Source organism: Furipterus horrens, unplaced genomic scaffold, assembly GCF_987537825.1.
Source record: "Furipterus horrens unplaced genomic scaffold, mFurHor1.1.pri manual_scaffold_3, whole genome shotgun sequence".
Classification (NCBI taxonomy): Eukaryota; Metazoa; Chordata; class Mammalia; order Chiroptera; family Furipteridae; genus Furipterus; species Furipterus horrens.
In genome coordinates, this window is record NW_028327173.1 from 167,730,175 (window position 1) to 167,756,189 (window position 26,015).

Sequence of the window (26,015 nt, forward strand, 5' to 3'; positions counted from 1 at the left end):
AAATAGGAGAAAACCCCCACAATCCTTGGTAGGGGGAAGTGGATGATCTGGCATTTAAGATACTTTGCAAAACAATGGCAAGTTAATAGCCATGTCTTTCCTGAAGGAAAGTGTACTGCCTACCTGGGGTAGAAGGTGTACAAGACTTGTAGAGTGTATAGGGATTCACGACATAGTCAGGGGAGGTGGATGCCCATCCCTGGTGACCCTGTGTCACGGGGAACTCTTGCCCTGACTAAAGGTGGCAGGTGAAAGAAGGTAAAAGATACAGGGGAACTGGCAAAAGTGACACATCACAGGATGGACCAGATATGAGGTCACATAGGACGTTCCTGGCTCTGCATTTAAAATAAGGGTGTAGGTAGTAGAAGCCACAGGGGCTGAAAGGGTATAGATGGGAGTAAGCTATGAGGTCCGGAATAAGACCAGAGCAGAGCTTATGAAGCTGTGCGGGGACCTGCCTAACCAAGCACAGACTGTGGGAGATGCTTGGAGCTGAAATGTGACCAAGAATTCTGAACTGCAGACTTCTCTGAAGTACGTACAGACAAGTCATTCTCTTGGGACGAATGCCTTCCTGAACTCCACCATGACCCAGTGTGACATGGCACATTTTCCTGAACCACTACGTGGAGGCTGAAGACAGTGTACTCACAGAGGTGCTGTGAGAGGATGGTGACTCTGAAACCCACAAGTGCACTTTTCCAGAGAGGATGGAGATCTATTTGTGCAGCTGGCTTAAGAACAGATAAGGATATGGGGAACTTTTGGGCATGGTTTTGGCGTATAGCCTTTTCAGGAGCAAGGGAAGTGCTGGGTCTCATGGGAGAACAATGCTCTGAGCAGGAGTGCTCTCAGCCTCCCTGAGGTTGGAACCCTGTAAATAACCTGTTTCCTTCAACACTAATTGTTGGGTCATGGATGAAGGCACCACCTGGCCAAGCCCCAGGCTGCTCAGTTACAATACCTTTTTGTAGTTTTAATTTGCAATTCCTTAATGACTAAGTATGTTGAACATCTTTTCATATGCTTATTTGCCATCTGTACATCCTCTTTGTTGAAATAGCAGATCATGTCTTTTGACTGTTTTCTAATTTATTTTACTGTTGAGGTTAGAGTTCTTTATATATATCCTAGATACTAGCTCCCTTATGACACATGCTTTGCAAATATTTTTCATTTATAGCTTGTCCTTTTATCCTCATAAATTTTTGTGTGTGTGTATGTGTGTGGAGCGAGTTCTTAATTTTGGTGAGGTCCAACTTACCAGTTTTTTTCCTTTTATGGATCATGCTTTTGGAGTCAAGAACCATGTACTTAGTCTTCGATCCTTAAATTTTTCTCCTGTACTTTCCCTAGACATTTTATAGGTTTACATTTAGATCTGTGATTCATTTGGAATTTTTGTATGAAGTGTGAGGCTTAGGCCAAGCCTGTCCCCTCATTTTGGATGTCCAATTGTTCTATCATCATATAATTAGACCTTTACTTTTTAAAGCAAAGGTAATGGATGCCACCTTGGGTAAGAACCCAGCTCTATACTATGAAAAGAACCAAGCAGAGTCTGACCCCACTTCCCAAGGGACGTCTAATATTTCTCAGAAACTTTGTAATACTCTACACAACATTTATTTGCATCTTACATATTAATTACATAATACTCTATGTAATACTTAAAGGCTAATTTTAAAATTTATTAGGTAATGCATGGCTATAACTTTATATTTTCTAGATAGGTATTCGGTTGTCATTACCATTTATTGAATATTTTTTTCGTAATTTGAAATACCACCATTTCCAATATTGAATACCCATGTATATTTGGGATCTATTTCTGGACTTCACATGCTTTTCCTTTGGTCTCTGTTCATTCACACACTAGTACACACTTAAATTTGTAAAGCTATATATGTGACTTTTTAAAAAAGAGGCAGTACCTCCCCATTCTTCTTTCAGTGTGTTGGTTAAGTAGAGAGGCTCTGGAACCCATCTATCTGGAGTTAAATTCTGACTGTTACTACTTGTGTGACCTTGGGAAAGCTACTTAACCACTGGGCTTCAGTTTCATCTATAAGAAGGGTTAATATAACCTACCTAAGTTGTTGCATTAAATGAACACAGAGTTAAGCACTACATTGAGTACACATTATCATTTTCCTTGTTTACCATTCTTGCCTACTTTTCCATATGAATTTTAGAATCCACTTGTCAATTTTAATTTAAAACCGTATTGGTATTTATTGGAACATTATATATATAAATTAATGTAGGGATAATAGATCTTTTTATAACACTGAGTTCCCCCATTGACGAACATGGGATACCACTTTTCATCAGATTTTCAAAAAGAGCTACCCATCCACTCTTCCACTGCTATCACCTTAAGTCTAATCCATCACCACCTGGGAGGCTTATTCTAATAGCCCCTGATTCAATCCTTGCTCCTTTATAGTCTATTCACTTATATTGCAACCAGAATGGTCTTTCAGAACATTAGAATAAAGCAGCTCACAACATGTGTCCTTTTAAAAATGGCACTGCATTATGGGCACATCACCACACTGACATTCATTTAGTCTGTTTGTTTTATTCAAATGTTAAAACATAACTTTCAAGATACAAATTGTAGTTATACTCAGTCGAGTTTGATTTAAAAACATCAATTATGTTTTGTTAACAACTTCCAAACCAAATGTAAGTTGTGACTAAAATATCTCCCAGTCCATTCCTGGAGGAACCCTCTTAATATATTTAGTAGCCACTTAAGATTTTCACTCTACAAAAAGGAAAATAATGATGCTATAAGAAAAAGATAACGAACAGTAATAATATGAAAGACTTCCTGAGAAAAACTTTAACCATTACTAGGGAGACTCAGAAGGATACTTGTTTCTGTTCCACACTATAGCAACCAGACATAAACACTCTGCAAAAGTGAATTTCTGGTCCTACCCCAGCCATAAATATATATCTCACATCTCTTATTAAACCATAGAAAGCCCAACTCTTCATCAACAGCATTTAGAATTTGGAAATGGCTTAAAGTTCTCTTCCTAAGAAAGATGGGGTAAAAGGAAACTTCAAGAGTCTATAAACCAAAAAATAAAAACAAATATTTCATGTACTCTGATTTAAACAATTGCAAATAAGTTTGAACTGAATGAATAGTATAGAAAATTGTGTCAACATTATAGAAGAAAAAACTTAAAAGGTACCCAAATAATTTAATACTTATGGAAACAAGTAATTTTCATTTTGAAGACCCCGAAATTTCCCCCACTGTTTTAATTTTATTATATACAGGGTTGGGTAAAAGTAGGTTTACAGTTTTGAGTACAAAAAACACAAGAGTTCATTCTTGTATTATTATTTATTAATTATTGTATTATTTTCCATATGAACTGTAAACCTTTTGCCCCACTCTATAATGAAATTACTAACATATTTTAGTGTGAACACATTAACTTATGCTGATAGCAAAGCACAATTTTCTTTAATGTTCTATGAAGCCAAAGAATTAGACCAATATCCAACATGAAACAAAACAAAAAACTAGCTCTGTACTTTTGGTAAATGCACAATATTAGAATATTTTTATTTAGTTCAGCACATGGCTGTTACTATGACTGATGCTGCATGCTGCTTTTAGAACTGGACGTAGTCTTTTTCTGAAGATTTAAGGCAGACTTCAATTCTACTTACTCATGGTATTAAAATGCATTAAAGATGGCAAATAAATCAGACAAGTCAGCAAGAGAATGGCCTTTTTTATAGTACCAATTGGAAAATTAGTGTCATGCATTAGCAGGTAAGACTAAGAATACAGCTAAAAGAATCATGAAAATATGGTTCTTCAGGGTACTTTTGCCATGAAAATTTTAAGTACTTGGAAACTACCTGTACCAATGTTTAAGATGAATAAAATTCTAATATTTTCAGGAAACAAATATGGGTAAAAAAGATTAAAGAATGCTATCTCAATCTTCAATTTTAAAGAATTTATTTTCCCATTTGTAGAGTAACATTATTGTAAAATCCACAGTTACTGCAACACCTGCAATGCTTAAAAGAACTCCTAAGAATTTTGTTTAAGCACATTTTTTAAAAAAACTGAACCAAAATAATGTACACTTTATCTCCGAACACTGTTATTAAAGACCACATAATGTCCTCTGTACCAATCAATGTGATGTTACTTAATATACATGATCTGATTTTTATCCTAAAGGCTTCTGACCATGTATGATATCCAAGATAGATCCAATGCTTTTAATGTCAGACTGTAGAGACAGTCACAATCCTAAACATGAGAAGGAAAAGCTTTATATACAGGACACAGGTCTGACAGTTTAGCTGTTCGCAGCATCTGCTTGGCGAGGCCATCCTTCTTCTTCAACGCCAGAATCATACTCCTCTTCAGAAGATTCTTTTGTTGGAGCCCTATAATAAAAAGCCATCAGTGGTTTTTTGTGTCTTTTTTTAATAAAAATTAGGGGTAAACATGATTTCTAGACTCAATAAATTAATTCACCTTCCTAAAAAAGCCACACCAAAAACATAAAAATAATAATAAGAGCACTCAATATTACGAAGGCTTAGTGCTGAAATATGGGAAACATTTAGACCACACAACCAAGAGTTATAGGTAATTTTCCAACATTTTCCATAACAAATGTACTAGTGAAATAAATTGACAATAAGGCTTCAATTGTTGAGGCTTAAAAAATCAATTTCTCCAGCAAAAAGTTAGAATCTATTATTTCAACTCAAATGCTTGACTTTTTAGCATTTGCCTATGGTAAAGAAGACTGACAGCTTCTGATCAAATCTCACTTGACTAAAACTAATCAAAGTTATGATCAGACCACCACAATCCTTTTTATAGTGATGTTGTTAAAAAACAAAAGGTTGTCTCTTTGAATAATAAAAGTTGTTCAAAATCAATCAACTGCCTCCTAAGTTACCTTTAGAAGATAAGCAAACATAAAACATATCTTGTGAAAGTTAAAACAGAAACCCTAATTTTTGTGTAGGTAAAATTAATGTCAAGCACTGTATAATAAATATTTATGGAATAAATCAGGTCAGTAAACAACATCCTAAAGGCCCATCATCTGTTTTTGTAAATATTTACTGGAAGACAGACATATTCATGTATAGATTGTCTACGGGTGCTATCATGCTATGAGGGCAGTGAGAGTAGTTGTTATACAGACTGTATGGCTCTAAAATATTTATCTAGCCCTTTAAAAAAAGTTTGCTGACCCCTGGAATAGATATAACAGTGAAAAATGTATCAAATTTGTCAACTGGTATTATACAAATGAGAGAATAATTATGTCCACAAAGCTTTGGTCTTATGAAAGACATAAAACAAGTCATTCACAAATTACAGAATTAGCAGTACAGTTCATTTAAATCTCTTCATTTGGATTACTTATATGTCTATTTTAATCTTCAGGAGAAAAAGTAGAGAGCAATTTTGAAGATAACCAATTTTGAAGATAAGTTTTCAAAAGACTCACAAATTATTATTTATAAACCAAAAGTAGAATGTTTTTCTATATAAAATGTATTATTATTGCTTCCTTTATGAATATAAAGATTTTTACGCCATTTTTATGACAAACCACTAGCACTAAAGAGCTGATCTTAAATTTTAGATCTGTTCTAGCTTGACAATATACTTTACCGGATGTATCCTGGTTCCTTTTTTCCTTCTACTACTTCCTTGTCAACCTCCACACATACAATATCAGAATTAGGGACTTCAAACATTGGTTCTAATAACAGCTTTTCCTAAAGAGATAAAAAGTAATAAATGACATGGAAAACAGAGGTTACATACAACATACTTGTATTCTACAGGCTACAAATCAGTCATTAACTCAACAAATATTACTGAGCCCCTATTATGTACCACAAACTGAATGTTGCAAAAGTCAGTGTAAAAGCTTTTATATTCTTCATATTAAAAGTTTCTGACTAAATTCAGAAAGAAGTCATTCTATAAGGGAAGGCTATTTGTCTGTACTTTTCTGCCTGCTTTTGGACTCAAATGTTTCTCAAAAGCATTCCTGGCATATTCTATGACCAAGGAGGTCAACTGGTAATCCTTACTTTGAAAATGATTTAATTCTAAATCATCTCTACTAGGCTCTTCAATTTTGACTATGACTTCAAATAAGCATTTGTCTTAAGTGCTTCAATAGCTCTAAAGTTGCTTACTAAAGAAAACTAGTTTTTCCTAGAGGTAAGGGCTGGATTATATTCCACCTTAAGGAAAATACTGGTTGAGTACATCAAATTTCCTAAAAAATGTCAATGCTATCATCTATTCTTCTATTTGGCATGTTTATATAAATATGTCCTTAATCAGTAGCACCTGAAGTGTAGGCCTTCATTAGAGAGTATAATCTCAAACTGTCCTATTGAGATGACAGAAGTAATATTTAGCAGTGAAATCCTTAAAAGAAAATAGAAACATGATCTTGCTTTGGGAGCATGTAGAGAAACAGTAATCCACTGTATAGCCAGATCTTGCAGGTAAGGCAAAGAACTCTAAGGAAGAGAGCGGGCTGTGGCTAAAAATAGGCTGCGTCTCTAGGACTTGTTAGAAAATAAAAAATAGTTCATAACACACTGAACAATTTAGGGGTACAGCGTCATGGTATCTGCAAGTTAATTTCAAGCAAACAAACAACAAAAATGAGGATTTCCATAAGTCTGAAAAGGCACTCTGGGGATTAGTCAAAAGGCCTGTGTAGAATTTTCGGTAATCCTCTCTCCTTTGATCCTGATTTTTCTCTATGTCATCAATCATACTGTGTGTCTTTTGTTGCAAACACTTTATACAGTTTCTTTCTAGAAAGAAAAATAGAATCTACTGTGACCTAAAAAAAAAAAAAATTTACAAAAACACAGCCAATTCTTTGGGTATACTTCCAAAGGAAAAACATGAAGGGTTAATATTCTCAAAACTCAGGTGAAGACCTGGCTGGTGTGGCTCAGCAGATTGAGTGCCTGCCTGCAAACCAAAGGGTTGCTGGTTTGATTCCCAGTCAGGGCACATGCCTGGGTTGTAGGCCGGGTCCCCAGTTGGGGATGTGTGAAAGGCAACCACACATTGATGTTTCTCTCCCTTTCTCCCTCCCTTCCCCTCTCTCCAAAATAAATAAATAAAATCTTAAAAAAAACAAAAAACAAAAAACAAAGAAATTCAGATAAAAAAATTATCTAGGTTTTGTAATAATAACAGCAACTTACCATTATGGACCGAAGACCTCGTGCACCTGTTTTCCGTTCCAGTGCCAATCTGGCTATAGCTTTCAAAGCATCCTCAGTAACATTCAGTTCACACTAAAAATACATTTAAAAGAAATGAGAACTTAGATAATTTTTGATGGTATTTTCCTAATATTATCATAGAGCAATTGATCTATTAACTATTACTACCTACCACCACTGCTGGTCTTTTGAGAACAAAAAGGAACCAATGCCCTGCCTTTACAGATAAAAAAGTGCCAGAGGGGTATGTACACTGATTCACTAATATGTAGAAATACAGGGCCAGAATCTTGACTGACCCTATCTGTCGCCTTTCAGAATAAAGCACTTCTAGACTATCAATTTCTTACTAGAAAACATATATTTTAGAGTGTTACTAACCCTCTCATCCTATATAACAGAGGTAAAACATTAGACAGTTCTCTCTAAATTATCACACATTTCAAAATAAGAGTTCAAATTATTGAGAATTAAAAAATAAAATAAAATCCAAGTACTTTGGAACATCCTATTTCACAAAATCTTAGTACTAAACAACTTGGTTATTAATGTCTACCTTTAGAAAATGTAAATTTTAAGTGAGGTATTTATCTCTCATGGTTTTTTAGAATATTGACTTTAAGAAGCACCACCTGTTTCTGTCAATTAACCTATAAGAAGGTATCAGTATTGTGAATAACAAGTTTGTCCTTAATCCTTGAGTAGATTTTTTCTTAGATTAACATGGACTTTCTAGGACTTCATTCAACAATCATTAAACCCCTATGTATTTGTATTTTAGAGAGAGAATGATGAATTAGACACCCTCTTTGCCCCCAAGGAGCTTAAGTTTACTGGGTGGTGACAAATAAGCGAACCTACTATTTACAACATAGCATATGCACATTGTGCTAAGGGAGCACCAAAGTAGGGACATCTAAATAAGACCAGGGTACCAATGAAGGATTTTAAGGAGGAGAATAAAATAATTACCTTTGTGTTTATTCATTCAATAAATATTTATTAAGAACTTAGTATCTGTTTGCTGGGCACTGTGTCCAATAATTTAAAAATGATCCACTCCGGAAGTAAAGTGGACCATAACGATGGTGGTGATGGTTGGACACACATTTGAGACAGGGAGACTGACCAACTGGGAACCAAATGCACAGGTCAGGGTGAAGACTGATAAAGGAGCTTGAGCTGAGGTAGTGACAATGGCAACAGAGAGAAGGGGACTAATATTTAGAGATACTAAGGTCATAAAATCCTAAACGTTTACTATCAGATTGGCTGTGAGGGCTTGAGTGACGTCCAGGTGCCTGACTGCAGAGAAGCTGATGTAGGAGCTAATAAAACTTTATAGAAAAAAGTAAAAGTACATAAAAGTACATGCAGTATATCACAACAAAAGCATTTATAGAGTATCAAGGCTGAAAGGACAATCCTGTGTGTCTGACTTAAGGGGTTGAGAGTAGGCTGCTGGAATAATATATATATATATACATATATCTTTGGATTTCAAGCTGTAGTAAAGATTTTAATTAAGAAAAAATAAAGCCAACTCCTAAATGTCTAATATAACAAAATGTACCTTCCCTGATTCCTAGATCCATATTTAGTGAGGAACAGGCGGGTACACCAGATGAACAGGACTGCTTTTTTATTTCTTATGCTAATTTAATGCAGTGTCAATAGCAAAACAAACAAACAAAAAACTCCATAATTTAACTAAGTGTGAAAAAAAAAATCTAACCTTATCCATGCTGAATAAGGCCTGGTACTGAGGAATAACAGCATTACGTGGCTCGGTTAGTATTTGTACAAGTGTTTTCTCATCTAGGCTGTGCAAAGGAACGACCACAGGCAACCGTCCCACAAACTCAGGAATCATGCCAAATTCAATGAGATCTCTGGCTTCTACATGACGTAATAATCGATCTTTTTCTTCAATGTCTTGGTGAGTATTTGATTCGCCACTTCGATTGGCAAGGTCTGCAGCAGCTGCAGCCCTTCTGCCTTTTCCCAGATTAGATGGTGTCCCAAATCCAAGATACTGCCAAAGAACAGATGGATGTTACAAATAACAGATGAAGCCGCCTTGTACTAAGTACTTTGCATGCAACTAAGTATCTTTTTAACATAAGAAAGTCCTATTATCATTCACATTTTACATATGAAGCCAGTGGGCCTAGATAGGTTAAGGATCTAATACTTTGCCCAAGCTCTCCTTGCTGTAAATAGTAAAGAAGGATTTGAACTCAGGTCTTTCTGCCTTCAGAATTTAGAACCTAACCCCTATATAATAATCAACTCTCAAAGAATGATTTCTAGTAAAAGTAGATAAGTAAGAACTATAAAGGGAAGTCCCTTAGAACTCAGATAATGATGTTGCAGGATTTTTCTGAGACCTCTGAACTACTGTGGTTTCCAAAATGTCTAAGAACTGTGGAAATGCAGATAGCAATTACTCTATAACGGAAGTTAATTTTGTAATACTGTAAACAGGAGTGCTGCCTATGGAACAAGCAGCTTTATAAAGAAATTATCCACAAGTATCTTAAGTCACTGCTGGCCCATGATTTAGGGTTGCATACATCAACCTATGAATTAGAATAATTTAAGATTAGAGTTTATAAAGAACATATAAGGATGACGTCAAACAAGAATGCTAACGGCTGCAAAAAGTTGGATATCTAAGGCATATGGTTCTTGTTTCAGTCAATAGAAAAGAATTATACTCTAGGCAATTATCAGAAAATTTAATTTTGATGTGTCATTCAGCTTTAGTCAAAAGTATAAGCCCATGATGTGTGAGAAAATTGCCTAAGTTAAAAATCAACTCCTTTGATTCTCTAAGCTGTGTACTTGGACTGTTAAGTGTATTGGAAAGCAAAATACCTTTCATTCAATAATTTAAACACTTACTAAGCATACCTTATATATAAGCATATATAGTAATAAACACACACATATTTATTATATAAACAGAAACATCAAGCATCATTATAAAACACTGGGGATACAAACCTGAATGGAGCCCTTATCCTAAAACAGCTTGTTTAGAGTGAGAACACATGAGGTAAAAAGTACCACAGATGCAGTAAAGGACAACTGTACAGGAAACAATGGCAGTGGAAAGGAGGAAAAGAGGCACATACAGGGGAGTGAGGGAAGTGGTGATCAAAAGTCTTCACAGAGGAATTTTCTAATCGTTTAACAGTCTTAAAGGATAAACATGTATTTGCCAACTAGACTGAAGGAGTGGAAGGCACAAGCTAGAGGAATAAAATTTAGGCCTACAAGTTTTGGCTGGAATACAGGTACATTACTTAATATTGTACCCAGAGCTTTCAATGAAGGTTGATAAAACAATAGCCACATGCATGTGCTTAATTCTCTATAAAATCACTGAAGATTCTTATGCCTATCTCCTTTTCATAAAGATCTGTGACAATTTTTTTAATCTTTGCCTTTCCTGAAGACCACATATGACCTAAATCTTCCTTCTACATGTTTCCAATCTCTTCTCTCACATTATTTTTAACTGTTCTTTTCTATGTGTTTCTAGCTTCAAATTCTTGTTGAAATTATTAATTATAAATAAATATCAGAACATAGTCCCTGCCACTGGTCACAGAATTTCAAGTATAAAGTTCTCTCTGTCTCTGTCTCTGTTTCTCTCTCTCTCTGTCTCACTCACACACACACACACACACACACACACACACACACACACACGGAAGTAACTTCTTTCTAATTTGTTAGGCTAATTTATTCAGAATTTCAAAACAAAAACTCCCAACAAATTAATAATATGAAAAATAAAAATATAACCCTACCTATGCTGAATAAGGCCTGGTACTGAGAAATAACAGCATCACAGGGCTCTAATAGTATACATACAAGAGTTTTCTCATTTAGACTACGCAACGAAACCACCACAGGCAACCATCCCATTAGCAGCATTACATTTTTACTACTACTAAACTGCTAATGAAACTAGTGCATGCAAAGCCAAGGAGAAAAACTTGAAGTGATACACCAAAGAGTTGATCTATGATATATTCTTTTTGTTTGTTTTTTAACATTTTATTTTTACAGAGGGGAAGGGAGGGAGAAAGAGAGGGAAAGAAACATCAATGTGTGGTTGCCTCTCGCATGCTCCCAACTGGGAACCTGACCCACAACCCATACATGTGCCCTGACTGGGAATGGAACCGGTGACCCTTCGGTTCGCAGGCCAGGCTCAATCCACTTAGCCACACCAGCCAGGGCTATGATATATTCACTTAGGTAGAATATTATGTTATATAAAAGGGATCATTTGTGATTAGCCATTATGTAAAACACAAAAACATGAAAAATACAGGTTTTCTGGGTCTCTATGTCGATATATTTTATTATAATCAATCTACAAATAGGTACCTTGAAGATATGAAGAAATATGTTCCAGTTAAAACCAAGGTTTACAAGAATGCTTAAGAAACATCTATAAAATTATGTGGGATTCACAACCCTTCCTCCAGACCCCAAACTGCTTCCTTCCATTCGTTAACGTCAGCAGTGATTTATAGGCAAGGCAATGGAGACAAGCGCTCCAGTGAACTGAGCAAGGGGAATGAATACAAACTTTACTGACATAGCACCTATCTCAAATAATAAAATAACTCCTTAAATGAAACATAATATTGAAATCATCGTTATACTTTAAAAATGCCCACATATAGGTGATATTTAGAAATCTTCTAATTTACTACTCTGAAATTAAAAAAAACAAAAACTAGAAATATGTTTTTGGTATGCCCTAAGAAAACCTAACTTAAAAATTCACAACTAGCAGCCAGCAGATATGAGAATAAGAACTGAGTGTCCACCCTCTGTAACTTCAAATGCCCTCTATCCCAGTACCCCTCAGAGAAACTTACCTTTTCATTCTTCCTCCTGCTGATGATTCTGTCTAAACCATTGAAAGCACCAGATGCAACAAACAGGATATTTGTTGTATCAACTTGTACTGTTTCTCCACGTAGCTTGCGGGAATTCTTTTCTGGAACATTGACTATTGTGCCTTCTAGTAGTTTTAATAAGCCCTAAATAAAGAGTGAATGATTTATAGCATCATCATAAGTGTATTATTTATTATATTTTAGATAATGAGATTTAATGGGGAAAATATGTGGTTATGGTCAATAAGGGTAACTAAAGATAATTCCCACATTTCTACAACATGTACTAATCATATTAATAATTCATAAATTTATGTGGAATAGTTATAGGACTCCTGATGTATTCAGGAAATTATGGTAAAGACATATTTCTGACATAAAGATAGACTTATGACTCTATAAGATAGTACCCAACCATTGTAGGAACATTCAAAATTTGAAAAAAGTTAAAGATTTGCCTTTCACATAAATAAAAGTTTTATTCTACTCCTAGTATTAAACTTTGATAATACCTATATATTTGAGATATCTTTATAAAAAAATTATCCAGCCTATTTTCTAATTGTGATTTTACTTCCTTATATCTTTGTCAATAAAAGAAAGCAATTTTCCTTACCCTGAAGTTTATGTCATAATTAGTTACCAGTAAAAGGTCATTTGAACAATATATCATTTGGACTTTAATTATGACTCTACAAGGAATGAAATACTATTTTATCCCATCTTCTAACTAAGTGAAAAGAATAAGATACATAGTTCATTGTGTCTAGTTAGAACCAGAACTTTAAGAGTCCTATAGAAATGTTTAACTAGGCCTCTGAGGGATAAAACCAACAAAAATTAAATTTCATTTTTTTAATGTTCTTTAAAATATTTTTAATTTCCTAGGAAAGGTAATTTGGTATTTAGAATCACCAATAGCTTTCTCTTAGGATCTGAACTACTTTAAAATGGTATGTGGAGCTTGGGAGTGGGAAATATTAACAAAACAGAATCTAATTAAATATGAAACCAAACGTACAATATTGGGAGGTTGATGTATTCCCTTCCTTTTAGTGGGCTTGAACAAAATATTCAACTGCTTACTTGCTGAACGCCTTCTCCACCTACATCCCGCAACTGATGAATGCCTGGCACACTGCCAATCTTATCTACTTCATCCAGAAAGACAATTCCTATAATTTAAGGAGGAGTCTATTTATAATATGAAAAAGATATACACAAGATAGATAACCTCAACTTTAAAAGACCAGATAGCCAGAGAGCAAAGTTATTTGATTTTTCACCCTTAACATATTCAGTGGCTTAATAGTATTAAAAAAAACTGCAATCGCTCCCATTCATCATTTTGTGCTAATGTTTTATAATTTATTTTATAGAATATCACTTGGGTATGATAATCAATTCTGTCTGACAATAGTTTTCTGCCCCACTAACGTTTTCAGGTTCTTAATTCTAGCAGCTAAGATAGACGTATAGTGTAGAAACAGGAGGTACCTGCAGTGCTGATACTAGCAAAAGTTTGACTCTTTCCCAACTATATTATTGTCTTAAAGGATTTTGGACAGGAAGCTGTCAAGCTCTTCACATAAACAAGGACAACTGACAGACGGGGAAAGGAGAAATGAAGCATCTATGACATCCTACAGGTAGACAGGCTAATCTGTTTCTAGATTCATCCTGTACCCTCCTGCCCTTGCTCTTGTCCTGCTCCCTTCTCCCCACACCAGCATCAGGAGTCTAGAGGACAGTCAGAGCAGCAAATACAATGACCAATGACAGTATTAAGGATCTAATGGAATAGTAATTTAGACAGTTTTCTCCCAAGTAATCATGTAAATAACAATAAGGCAAAGCAAAGTTTGTGGCCCTTAGTCAGTATACTAGAAAATGTTTAACATGCCTACTTTTATATAATTACAGAATTTTACTCAATTCAAAATAATTGTTAGCGCTTAATATCAGACTGCTTCCTCAACAGACTACATCTGGGGACAGACAAGCAAGCTATGCTGAAAACATACCTTGTTGCGCTTTTTCTACATTATAATTGGCATCTTGGAGCAGTTTGGCAATCACAGATTCAATATCTTCACCTACATATCCAGCCTGAGTCAAAGTTGTACAGTCACAGATAGCAAAAGGGACATCAAGGCATTTAGCTAACGTTTGTGCCAGCAGAGTTTTACCTACAAATAGAAACAGTAACTAAAAGTTTACTAAAAATATGTTGACAAATTCTCTACAAAAATGCAAAATAAATTTGAATAGTATATAATTTAAAAATCACTGTTACATCTTTTCTCCACTTTTATTCAGATCTAATGGTATGTTACTTTTTTTTTTTATCTCTGTTAAGATGTTAGAAGCTGGCCAAAGGGCAATATCAATGCCTCAAATCCAGCTTGAAGCCTATGCAGAAATACTGATAATGAATGCTAGGACTGGCCTTGGGTTTTCTTCTCAAGATCCAAGATCTCCCAATCACAAAATATATATTACAGAATTATTTATATTCTATTTTTAAAAATGAGTAGTAAATTTTTTCAGGAAATTACTTACCTGACCCAGTTGGTCCAAGCAGCAAAATATTACTCTTTTCAAGTTTTATGTCATCATGGGAGGAATCCAATACTTCACCTCCTCGTTTTTCCTGAGGCATTTGTTGATTTACCTGTTGCTGCATTGATGCTCCTAAAGCATTACCATGTGGACTAATTCCGGCAATCTGAAGCAATTCTGAAAAAATGCCAAAGGAATTACTAGAGTTTCATTATATTTCACTTGGAAAAAAATGACCATTAAAACCTTATATCTAAAACCAGTCACTTATTTAGAAAAATTTAATTAGGTTGGCAATCTGTTTTACCTAAAAAGAAAATTTCCAATTATCTAGTGACAAATTTATAAGACACAGTAATTTTTCAGGAAGACTCAAGCAAAGGAAATAGATTCTTTTTAATTCTCCCCTCCTTATTTATGTAAACCTGTATGAAGAATGGACTTTCACTCAAGGGAAGGCAGTATAATGGAAAAAGAATAATGGTAGGACTCAGAAAGCATTTGTTTTGATCCTTCCTTTGTCTCTAAACGGCTATATGATTTGGGGCGAGTTATGTAAACCTTAGTGCTGTTTCCTAATCTATAAAATGGCAATGATTTCTGTGCTATCAATTTAAAACACATGGTTGAAAGGTCTAAGAATAAAATGCAACTGATTTGGAGGTACTTTAAAAGATAAACAAAGGTTTTTCTGTTTTTTCAGTATAAATGAAATGAAACATGGCTATAGAGAAAGATAAAAGCATTGAACTGAAAAATAGAGAACTTGGTTCTAGCCTCAGTTCTACTGCTATGCAGTTATAAGACAGACCATGTCAAATCACTTAACCTTACTGGGCCTGCTTCCTTACAAAGTAAATACAATGAGACATAGGACAGGACCTCCACAGTCCCTTCCACACCTAAGAATGATTCTGTGAGCCTACCAGAGAAACCAAGTGTGGTAAGACTCACTATCCCTGGCCCTATCTGAATCTGATTTTATAGGATCTCAGCTGGATCTTTCTAGTCTCTTTATTAAAGATACAGTGCTTAACTAGATGGGATTGGTATTGCTGGTGAACTATCAGTTTATCAGCAGATCCCTAAAACAAAAACAAAATAAAATTTTATTCTCACTCTCCTTTGGCTGAAGGAAAGAATCCCAATAGTATTTTCAATTGTCCAGATTTGTAAATATCCATACTGCTCCTGGTTCTCAGTATTTGAGATATCTGTGCTCACACTGTACTTGCTCATATTTTCCAAATTAATTTTTAGGTTAATTCTAATAAATGGGTCAAGAATATCAGTACTTTCCATGCATTATTATTTTAATCAAAGCAATAGATAGATGTACAGCAGACACAACTATTATTATAACTATTATTAAGGTCCCATTCCATCTGGCTTCACTTTCAAACTATCACAGTGGTCGCACTTAAGGTGAGGTGTTATTCTATTCATCAAAAATATTAAGCATTTAATAAATATTTGAATTTAATTAAATTGTGCTACATTTGAGAATTAACCATTAGTGACAAATTCACAATGCTATGCTTCATTACAATCCATATCAGGCAAAAAATTTAAAAAAAGTTTTAAATGGAGTCCTCTATTGAGTGTAGTTGGTTAGCAAGCTGTCCCTAGCAAAACTGCTTAAAAAAAAAAAATTCAGCAAAATTTAGTTAGGTATTGTGACAATATAAGAAGGGGCTTGGCTCAACTGTAGATCTATCCGATAAGGAAAAAGTAATTTAACTGAATAATTTGAATAAAATTGCAAGGAGCATAGTAACTACAATGGAGTCACATGATATATGTATATAACTTCCTCAATGATTTAAGTTAAAAAAAAAAGGAATAATTTATATAGTACAGATGTGTTAATCATTATATTTTATAAAACTGTGCCACAGTAAACTTGAGATAACTGTCCTGTTCTCTTAGTCTGTGTTTCTGCATATCTCTCACTGCCTAAGCAACTCTGTAATGAGCAAGACTATGAACAGGCAGGCTAGTGTAGTGGTAAGCTGCACAAAACTCATCAGCTGTGTAGCCCTGGACAAATTACTTAAAATTTCTGTGCTTCAGTTTTATCACCTGTAAAATGAAGGTGAAAATAAGTTTCTGTCTCACAGGTGTTGGGAAGATTAAGTGAGTTAATAACACTTAGAACAGTGCCTGGCAGATACTTTTATAAGTGTCATAGAAGAAACAGCATTGCTATTTTATTAGTGTTCAAGTATTTCTATAATATAACCCTTAAAAGCAAACCAACTATTGAGTTGGCTGAAAATTTTTTTTTTTTTCCCATAAGATGACTCTAGCTTAGATGTCTCTAACTTCATTTGAAACAATTCTATTTAAATTGTATTGTGATAGCTATCTTATCAACATGCATTAAAAAAAAAACACAAGAAATCAAAATGGGTAAATTTTTGTACAGCCATTCTAATATTGAAGATGAAAGAAAATACACATTTTCAGCATATTATGCTTTATTATTTCAAGAGAGGTAAAAGTGCAACTGAAGCACAAAAAAAGATTTGTGCAGTGATAGCGGGGAGTGCTGTAACTGATCGAATGTGTCAAAGGTGGTTTGCAAAGTTTCGTGCTAGAGATATCTTGCTGGATGATGCTCCACAGTTGGGTAGACCAGCTGAAGTTGATGGCAATCAATTTGAGACATTAATTAAGAACAATCAATGTTCTACCATGCAGGAGATAGCTGACAAACTCAAAATATCCAAATCAATAAAGTTATTGGTGAAAATGAAAAATGTGTCTTTCATTTTATGGAAGAAACCATACATATTTCTTGGCCAACCCAATATTTCATCTGGTGCTCCACTTAAGAAAAACATATGTTCCAATGATGAAGGGAAAAAAAATTTTTTTTTTTTTAAGTGGGTTTTCTCTTCTTTTTGTACAAGGAAATGAACAAGCTCCTGGATAAGACCTGGGTAATGTCCCAGTGCCAATTCCCAGTCACTCTGTTCCAAATACAGACTGTAAATTTTTATGGCATGGGGTACTTCTACCATCAGCCATCAGTCTTGTTATGGTAGTATGTTGGTCTCTAACATGTGACTTCCAAAGGAACGTCCAAGATTATTTTGATTATATATGTCTTTGGCCTAATGCCTTAACTTTAGAACTTAAAACCCCACATACAACAAGACTAAACTATACATAGAAATAAATTCTATTTAAGCTTTCAAAAAATTAATTTCCAAGTCAATCTATATAATTATAAATTGTTTTTACCTAAGTTCGTAAATATAATTTTCAAAATATTCATTACAGACTTTACTACTAGTTTCACAAGCAATCTGTCTAAACTTATGGATATAATATTGATAGCATATTTAATTATATTTTTGGATTGGAAAATGTATTTTTAAATATTTTTACTTATTTATTTTTAGACAGAGGGGAAAGGAGGGAGAGAGGGAGAGAAACATCGGTTTGTGAGAGGAACATCAATGAGTTGTCTCTTGCATGCCCCCAACCATGGACCTGGCCCACAACCCAGGCATGTGCCCTAACTGGGAATTGAAACAGCAATCTTTCAGACTGCAAGCCAGTGATCCACTGAGCCACCCAGCCAAGGCTAGAAAATATTTATTGTACATGCAGTTAAAGTGTATTATTTAGATCTTACATTCTTATATGTAATCTAATTCTATTGCACTTGTTTTGTGTCTTAATTTTATCATGCATAGTATAATTATTTTCATACAATTTAAAAATAGTAACTAGAGATAATATAATTTTATTACATATAATCAATCTCATGCCAGATTTGTTACACTGGTTATAGTCTCATGGTGCATCCTACATATATTTAGAAAGTACACTTCAAACAGTAGATTTATAATACTGCTTGGTTCAAAGGCAAAGTAAAAGGATCAAACTTATGAATGAAAAATGTCCAAACTGGTTTATTATTTATTTGCTTGTATCTGTTATTTTAATTACTAAAACAAAAGGCCACATAACTCTTTTTATGATGCTCCCAGAACCTTCACCCTCTGTGCAGCAATTATAACCACCTCCAAAGGATTGGGCAGAAGACACCAGAATGGCTACTATACTGGGTGCGTCAGGTCCTTCCATACCCTCCATCAGACCTGATGCTTAGAGGGGCAATCCAGGGCTGGAAACGCTGAGTTGGGGTTTATTCATAACTTTCAAAGCTACACTAAGCTTCACATATCCCCAAAAATAAACAGTGTGGTTTCTGGCAAAGAGTTGCTGGAAGATAATGTGCCTCCCCCCAAATTTCTGCCACTTATAATTATGCAGACCAACTCTAAGGCAAAAAACACACACACACACATAATGGCAAGCTATAGATTGTTACAAATACAACTCCTGTTAATATGTAGGTCTACATTTAAAGAGAAAAACTATATATAATACTTTTTATCTCTATACATTATCTTTACAAAATACCACAACAGAAAAAATACAATCAAGTATCTGAAATAACCCAATATATACAAACTACACAAATTAGTTGTGAAAAACTGTTCCAAAATTATATATTCTATGTATGATAAACATGTTTAGATAATATACAACATCTTTCTTGGTCATACACAAGCAAATACATGCCCCCATCACTACTGCTGACTTACTTCACTGAGGTAAATCTCAAAAGAAAGAATGATTACAGAGGAGGACCTGAGGTCACTTACTTGTAAATCTGTACTCATCCTCCCGTCTTCTTATTTCTAACTCTAAGAGAGAGGATGAAAATGGCAACATGAAAAGTATTATATATTTGTTTAGGGCAACAGACAAGGAGTATCCCAGTTCTTGTCTCTCTGAATATACTTAAAGAATGTGTTCATTAACTTTTTTTAGCTTTTCAAAACTTTATGAAAGAATCTGTATGCCGCATCCTTTCCATATTAAAAAACCCCAAAAGGATTAATGATGGCTATCCATTTGCTAATAGTCAGTTGTCAAATACAAAGCTGGTATCTACTTCAAGAGTAGTAATAATTTAAGTTTTCAATAAGAGTTTAAACCCCTTATACTATAAATACCATATAACCATTGGTTTTTCTAGAACTAGAACAGCTTAATTATTGATTTGTTGACTAAAGAAACCAGAAAATATCATTTTGCTCTATGACTAGGCAGTGCTATTTGGACCTTATAAAAATGAAGGCTCAAGTCTTCCATTAGCTTTTATGACATACACTTTCTAAAAATAGAGTAACTGATACTACCACATAACTATTTTGCAGTAAGTTTAACAAGTGAACAAGTGTCTTCATTGAGACAGTTATATATTTAGTAGCTACTAAAAGTAATCAAAAGTATTGTAGTTTTATAAATGGAAGAATTTAGCAGAACTCCCTCAAAGCCTAAGTAAGAAATCAGGGCTCCATGGCCAACAACAAAACTTAAAATATTTACATTTTACTCTATTCAGTTTTTTAATAATATCATTCTATTAATGTAACACACATTACTGTCCACAGTAAGCTGAGATTACACAGTGTATTGATATACTAGAATCTATCATTAATAAGAATTATACTGATACTTTGAGTCACTTACAAATTTGCCCCTAATCTTGAGCACTGCAGCTGAGGCCCAAAAAGGATAGTGTTATCTATGTTCTGCAAGAGTTATCTTTCTATGCATATATGACTTAAGCAGATGAAATTCCATATCCTGAAAACAAAAGAAAAGAACTCCAGAGTCATACAGAGCACTGCACTGAGAGGGTCAGGGGCAACTAGTTGTGGTGAGGTCTATAATTTAAAGATGATGTCTCAACCTCTACCCCAGTGACTTTCAAACATTTTTCACTGAGATCCTTGGTAAGAAATATCTTTTACTCTGTGACTCAGAACCCATGCACATATACTAAAAGCAAAAGTTTAAGAAACAATATTTAACTACAGTTAATGTACCCTGGTATTTTCTATTAACATCTATTAACTTTTTAAAAAAATGCTGTTGGAAACCTACCAAAATCATTTAGTAATTCACTAAAGAGAAGTTACCTGTACTTTGAAAACTGCTGTACTATACTAAAAGCATTTTAAGACAAAAGCAAAGAGTTGCAATAAAAATTACTTCTAGGCATAGTAATCTCTATTTTGGCCAATTATCAAAACACTAACCTCTGGGTGTTAACGATGTCTGCTTCTCAACCTCTGCTTGCTGCCTCAGGTTAGCTGGAATATTATTATATATTCTCTTATAATGATTGTACACAGCAACTGAAAGCACCTTCTTAGCAAATGACTGGCCAACAACATACTTGTCGAGGTAGTTATAAATCTGAAAAATAATTAAGTATGAATAATGTAATATCAGCTATCATAAAAACATACAAATTAAAAAGTTACATACTAAGCATATTTGCTTCCAGTTTTAAATTTGAATAGACTCATCAAAAAGAAAATGCCAAGGACATGATACATTATATAGCAATGATTCAAGGCCCCAAGCCCTAAATTTACAAAAACATAATTTATTTGTTCTCTAGCCTAACAAAGTATCACCATCCTCTTTTTAGTGCTACTAGTGCTAGTTTCTACTCTATAAACAATGCCATTGATCCTAATTTTAAAAAGTTAACATTAAAGACACTTAGAATACCTACACATGCCACCAGAAGTCTAAAGGTATCATCATTAATGTAAATCACTAAAATTAATCCTTTCTACACTTCTCTCAAGCATTTGAATAATATTCTTCACAAAGACAACGTACTATAAAATTACTCTTTTCAAAAACAGGCATTATATCATCAAAAGTCATTATACTACCAGTATCTATGTTTTTTAATACAAACATTTAGTTTTTTATCAGATAACTTTAGTGGTACTTATTTATCTACATGGCAAAATAAAAGCTTTATTCTTAGAAGAAACTAAAGCTCTATTCAATACCTGGATATTGCCAACAGCTTGGAACCTGGGGTAAATTCCTTCAGCAAATAGAAATTAACTGTTAATATTCACCAACTCTGGAAAAAGTTAAACTGCCTAATTATTTTCTAGAACTTTGATTCAGGTGTCCAAAAGCTACACAAAGTGGTGGAGAATACAAAGCTTAATAGCTCTATTTTTTATTACATTATTTATTTTTATACAACAAATTTAGTTGTTGACCATATGCATTTTATTACGGTTTAAAAAAAATCTTCCTTCCTCATAAATTATACTCATGAAGAGAAAAATGCATTGGTATCTAAACAGAGTAGAAGAAAATGACACTGAGGCAGAGGGTGAGAAATAATCAGAGTACAAACATCTGAAATGTGGCCAGAACACAGCGCGCACAGTCCATAAGCAGGGCCCCCTGTTCTCAGAAAGGGCACACCAAGTACCCATCCACTGGAGCTGTCGTCAACTCTGTTGTTTCATTCCACCAAATCACAATCTGTCTGAGACTCCTGGAAAGAGCCCATACCACAAAAGCCACAGTACTGTAGAGGACAGTGTCCACACACTGGCCATGGAAAAATTACACTGTTCTATTGTTAGCCTGAGGCTGTTTTACCATAAAATTGACTAATTTAATGGGGGGTCAGGGGGCACAGTTTGCTGACTGGTGTTATTTACATGCTCAAACTAACAAAAATAAATCCATAGTTGTTCTATTTTTAAGGTTATCATTTTAGATTAATTTAGTAGTAACACTATTTTAATAATCATCTGACTAATTTCATTGCTACTGAATACAGTAATCGTTACATGGGAAAAATAAAAAGCAATGGACTCTATACCTAAATTCCAAGTATCAAATATCAAAAATTATTTAGCCAGATATAGTTCATATTAATTACTTACAGTATGTGTTTCGATACTAATATTAGGATCCAATATAAACTGGGGAGAGGGAAAGCAATGAAATGTTTCTAGATAAAAAGCTTGTAAGGCTGAGCTAAGACTTTATACCTTCTTGGGGGGAGGAGGTGGTTTCTGTTGGAATGCCAATTTTACAGCTTCTGCTGCTGATTCAGGTTCTTTAATTATGCTTTTCTTTGAGTCAGCTTCAGATAGCACAACAAAAAAATGATGACATTTTTCACACTTCACAAAACGGGTGGATGCTGTGAAAGAAAAAAAAAGGCATCAGAGAAAATAAATAATTCAGATAGTGTTTCACCTCAAAGACTCACTGCAAATGAAAACCACGTACTTTACAAAAACAGTAGGCTTGTAGTTCACTCCATTAGCTACAACATACAACCTATTTTACATCTAAGATAGATGATAAAGATAATATAGATGAATTTAATAAACTACATTTTTTTTATTTCCATGAGGTTCTTTCATTTTATAACTCATTAGGAGAAAAGACTGATTGAAAGTCTTTCAACTTTCCAAACACTAATTTTTAAAACCACATAAGAATATTAAATATTTATTGAAATATATGAAAAAAACCGTGAAAAGTAAAGTACATTAATCTATTTTCCCAACATTTTATTATGAAAAATTTCAAGCATATACAGAAGTTGAACAGGGGAAATCTATTTTAATCCCTAAAAATATAAATAGTATATTCTTTAGGTTCTTTTCAAACCTATGAGCATTTTATAAAACCTTAACTTGGTAAAAAAATTATTTCATACCTTCCTTATTTTCATTTTTAATACTTCAACTAATTCCTATTTCTCTGAACTAAAAACCACCAATAAACAAAGTAACAACATCCTCAGTCATATTTACCTAATGTAAAGATAATCATACAGCTTTTGAAAACAACACAAGGGCATTTAAAAGTGAGGGTAAAAATGGTTCATTAATGGCAACACATCAGCTATAGAATATCGTGTTAAAGCAAAAGTGATTTCTTCCTTTCTCTCTTTCTAAAACATGGCTTTGGGATGTAGACATATGGCCATACTGTATACTCTTAACCTTCTCCAAGCCTACCCCCACGAAAGGTAACAAGGGATCTCAGAAAGCAGCATAACAGTAGAGAAACTGACACAGACTATTAAAATACAAAGCAAAAGATACATAGGAATTAGTCGCACACTGGCAGGTCTAGGTAATTTATTTTCTGTGTAATCTAGCTGGACAGGTAAAATTGCAAAGAAAAAGAATTTTTTAAATTATGGTAATCTCTCTCCTTTAGGAATATTATAACACATTATAAGAAAAACTATACTGACAGGCATACCTAAATCTTCACAAAATAATCTAAATTAAAAAAAAATAGACAATGCCATAATTAAAACATAAATATAATTATTAATTCAATCAACTTAATTATTTTTAAAAATGTATTGTTGTTCTATTACAATTTAATTCTTATGTGTTCTTAAACACCAGGTCAATCAAAAATACATTTGGGCCCTGGCCGGATGGTTCAGTTGGTTGGAGCATCATCCCGGACACCAAGAGGTTGTGGGTTTGATTCCTGGTCAGGGCACATACCTAGTTTATGGGTTCCATCCCTGGTCAGGGTGCACAGGGGAGGCAACCGATCAATGTTTCTCATGTCAATGGTTTGCTTTCTCTCTCCCCTCCCTTGTGCCCCTGCCCCTCTCTCAAATCAATAAACATATCCACATATCTTCAGGTAAGAATTAAAAAAACATTCTGGATAAATTCTAACAGCAAATTTTAAAGTAGAAGAGCGAGTGCTTACCTAAAGAAAATAATCAAGCGATTCCAAGTACCTTCAATCACCCCAAGCCCAAATACATTATCACAATTTCTCATCAATGGAAAAAAGTCAATGCCTTTATTTTATGAGTCAATTGTTACAATTGTTAGTGATGGTAAACAGGGCAAGGATTAAAGAGCAGAGAAATCTCTGATTTCGTTCAGGCTGCATGACAAGAAAATCTGGCCTGAGAACACAGGAACAAAATATTTCTCTAAGGAAATTAGGTCAAAGGGAAAGAGATTAAATACCAATAAATCACATCCTTCTTTTGCTTACTGTTGAAAGGTTGCTTAAATTCTACTTGAATATTTGCAATACAATTTTACACTGAAACATATTCAACATGTATTCAAGTTCGAAGATGTAATTTTATTTGTCAAAATGCAATTAAAAAGAAAACAAGCATTGCAATGCATATTTTCACTCCTAAAAACTAAGGGCAAAAATCTAATTTTGTTAAATTAGAGGGAACAAATAAACCTCTTATTTTTTTTAATCTCGTTTTCTTTTTTCTATTGTTGTTCTATTACAATTATCCAAATTCCCACCCCCATAAACCTCTTTAAATGATTACAAATATCCTATTTTCCTTTATATACAGAATACTGATCCCAGTAAGCATGTTTGTATAGTATGCCAACAACAGAGACTGCCTTAGTAAAAACTTTTCTAGATTTATTTAAATGAAAGTTTTTCATGATTTCAAAGAAGTTTCAGGGTCTAACATAAAATCTCCAAACCACTGCAGAAAAGTTAAATTCCAGCCCTATGAAATATGTAAGTGCAGTAAGGCTTCAAAAACTATTATATACATAAAAGTAAAAACAACTAAAGGATCTAACTTAAAGTGGGGAGAGTATTCATGTTTGACAAGTTACTTTTTAAACTGGCTAAAGAACAGTATATCTTAGTCATTATAACCAAAATTTTCTTATAGATATTATTCTTATTTCAACTTTCAATTTTCTGTACGTTCATAATGGTATCTATAAAAAATGATCTTTCAACAAAGTCAAGCAAAAAAACATAAAAATTACTACAAACATACTTGTAAGAGTGAATATACAGCAAGGTCTATAAGCTAAAAATAAGTCTTTACATCTTGGAAAAAATGACAATGATAGTTATATGAAATTCAAATTTTAGTGTCCATATACAAGGTTTTATTGAAACACAGCCATCCTCATTCACTTACATTGTCTGTGGTTGTTTTTGCACTACAGCGAGAAAGGAAAATAGTTACAACAGAGATTGTATGGCCCACAAACCCTAAAACACTTACTATTTGGCCTTTTATAGCAAAAGTTTGCTGTCCCCTGCTATACAGCATTTGAAAGGAAAGAACTACCCATAGCATGAGAAAATATTTGGAAATCATATATCTGGATAAAGGTATAGAATTCAGAAGGGTCCTGTAACTCAACAATAAAAAGATAACTCAGCCCTGGCCAGTGTGTCTCGGTTGGTTGGGGCATCGTCCCACAGACCAAAAGGTCACGGTTTGATTCCCAGTCAGGGTAGTTACCCAGGTTGCAGGTTCAATCCCCAGCTGGGGCACGTACAGGAGACAACCAATTGAAGTTTCTCTCTCACATT

At 34.1% G+C, this 26,015-nt stretch overlaps 1 protein-coding gene across 2 annotated transcripts in view; it reads right to left on the bottom strand.

Moving 5' to 3' along the window:
* Positions 1-2,567: 2,567 nt before the first annotated feature.
* Positions 2,568-26,015, bottom strand: part of CLPX (caseinolytic mitochondrial matrix peptidase chaperone subunit X) — a 38,302-nt gene continuing 14,854 nt past the window's right edge. The window contains exons 4-14 of one of the 2 annotated variants that reach the window (XM_090270774.1): positions 22,694-22,848; positions 20,909-21,068; positions 19,463-19,504; positions 14,778-14,954; positions 14,240-14,404; positions 13,302-13,390; positions 12,195-12,359; positions 9,023-9,322; positions 7,267-7,359; positions 5,693-5,799; positions 2,568-4,440 (exon numbers count right to left, since the gene is read on the bottom strand). In XM_090270774.1, the coding sequence (XP_090126900.1) occupies positions 4,350-4,440; positions 5,693-5,799; positions 7,267-7,359; positions 9,023-9,322; positions 12,195-12,359; positions 13,302-13,390; positions 14,240-14,404; positions 14,778-14,954; positions 19,463-19,504; positions 20,909-21,068; positions 22,694-22,848 (1,544 nt within the window). In that variant the 3' untranslated portion in view covers positions 2,568-4,349. The remainder of the gene's footprint in view (positions 4,441-5,692; positions 5,800-7,266; positions 7,360-9,022; positions 9,323-12,194; positions 12,360-13,301; positions 13,391-14,239; positions 14,405-14,777; positions 14,955-19,462; positions 19,505-20,908; positions 21,069-22,693; positions 22,849-26,015) is intronic. The other variant, XM_090270775.1, reaches the window with a different exon arrangement.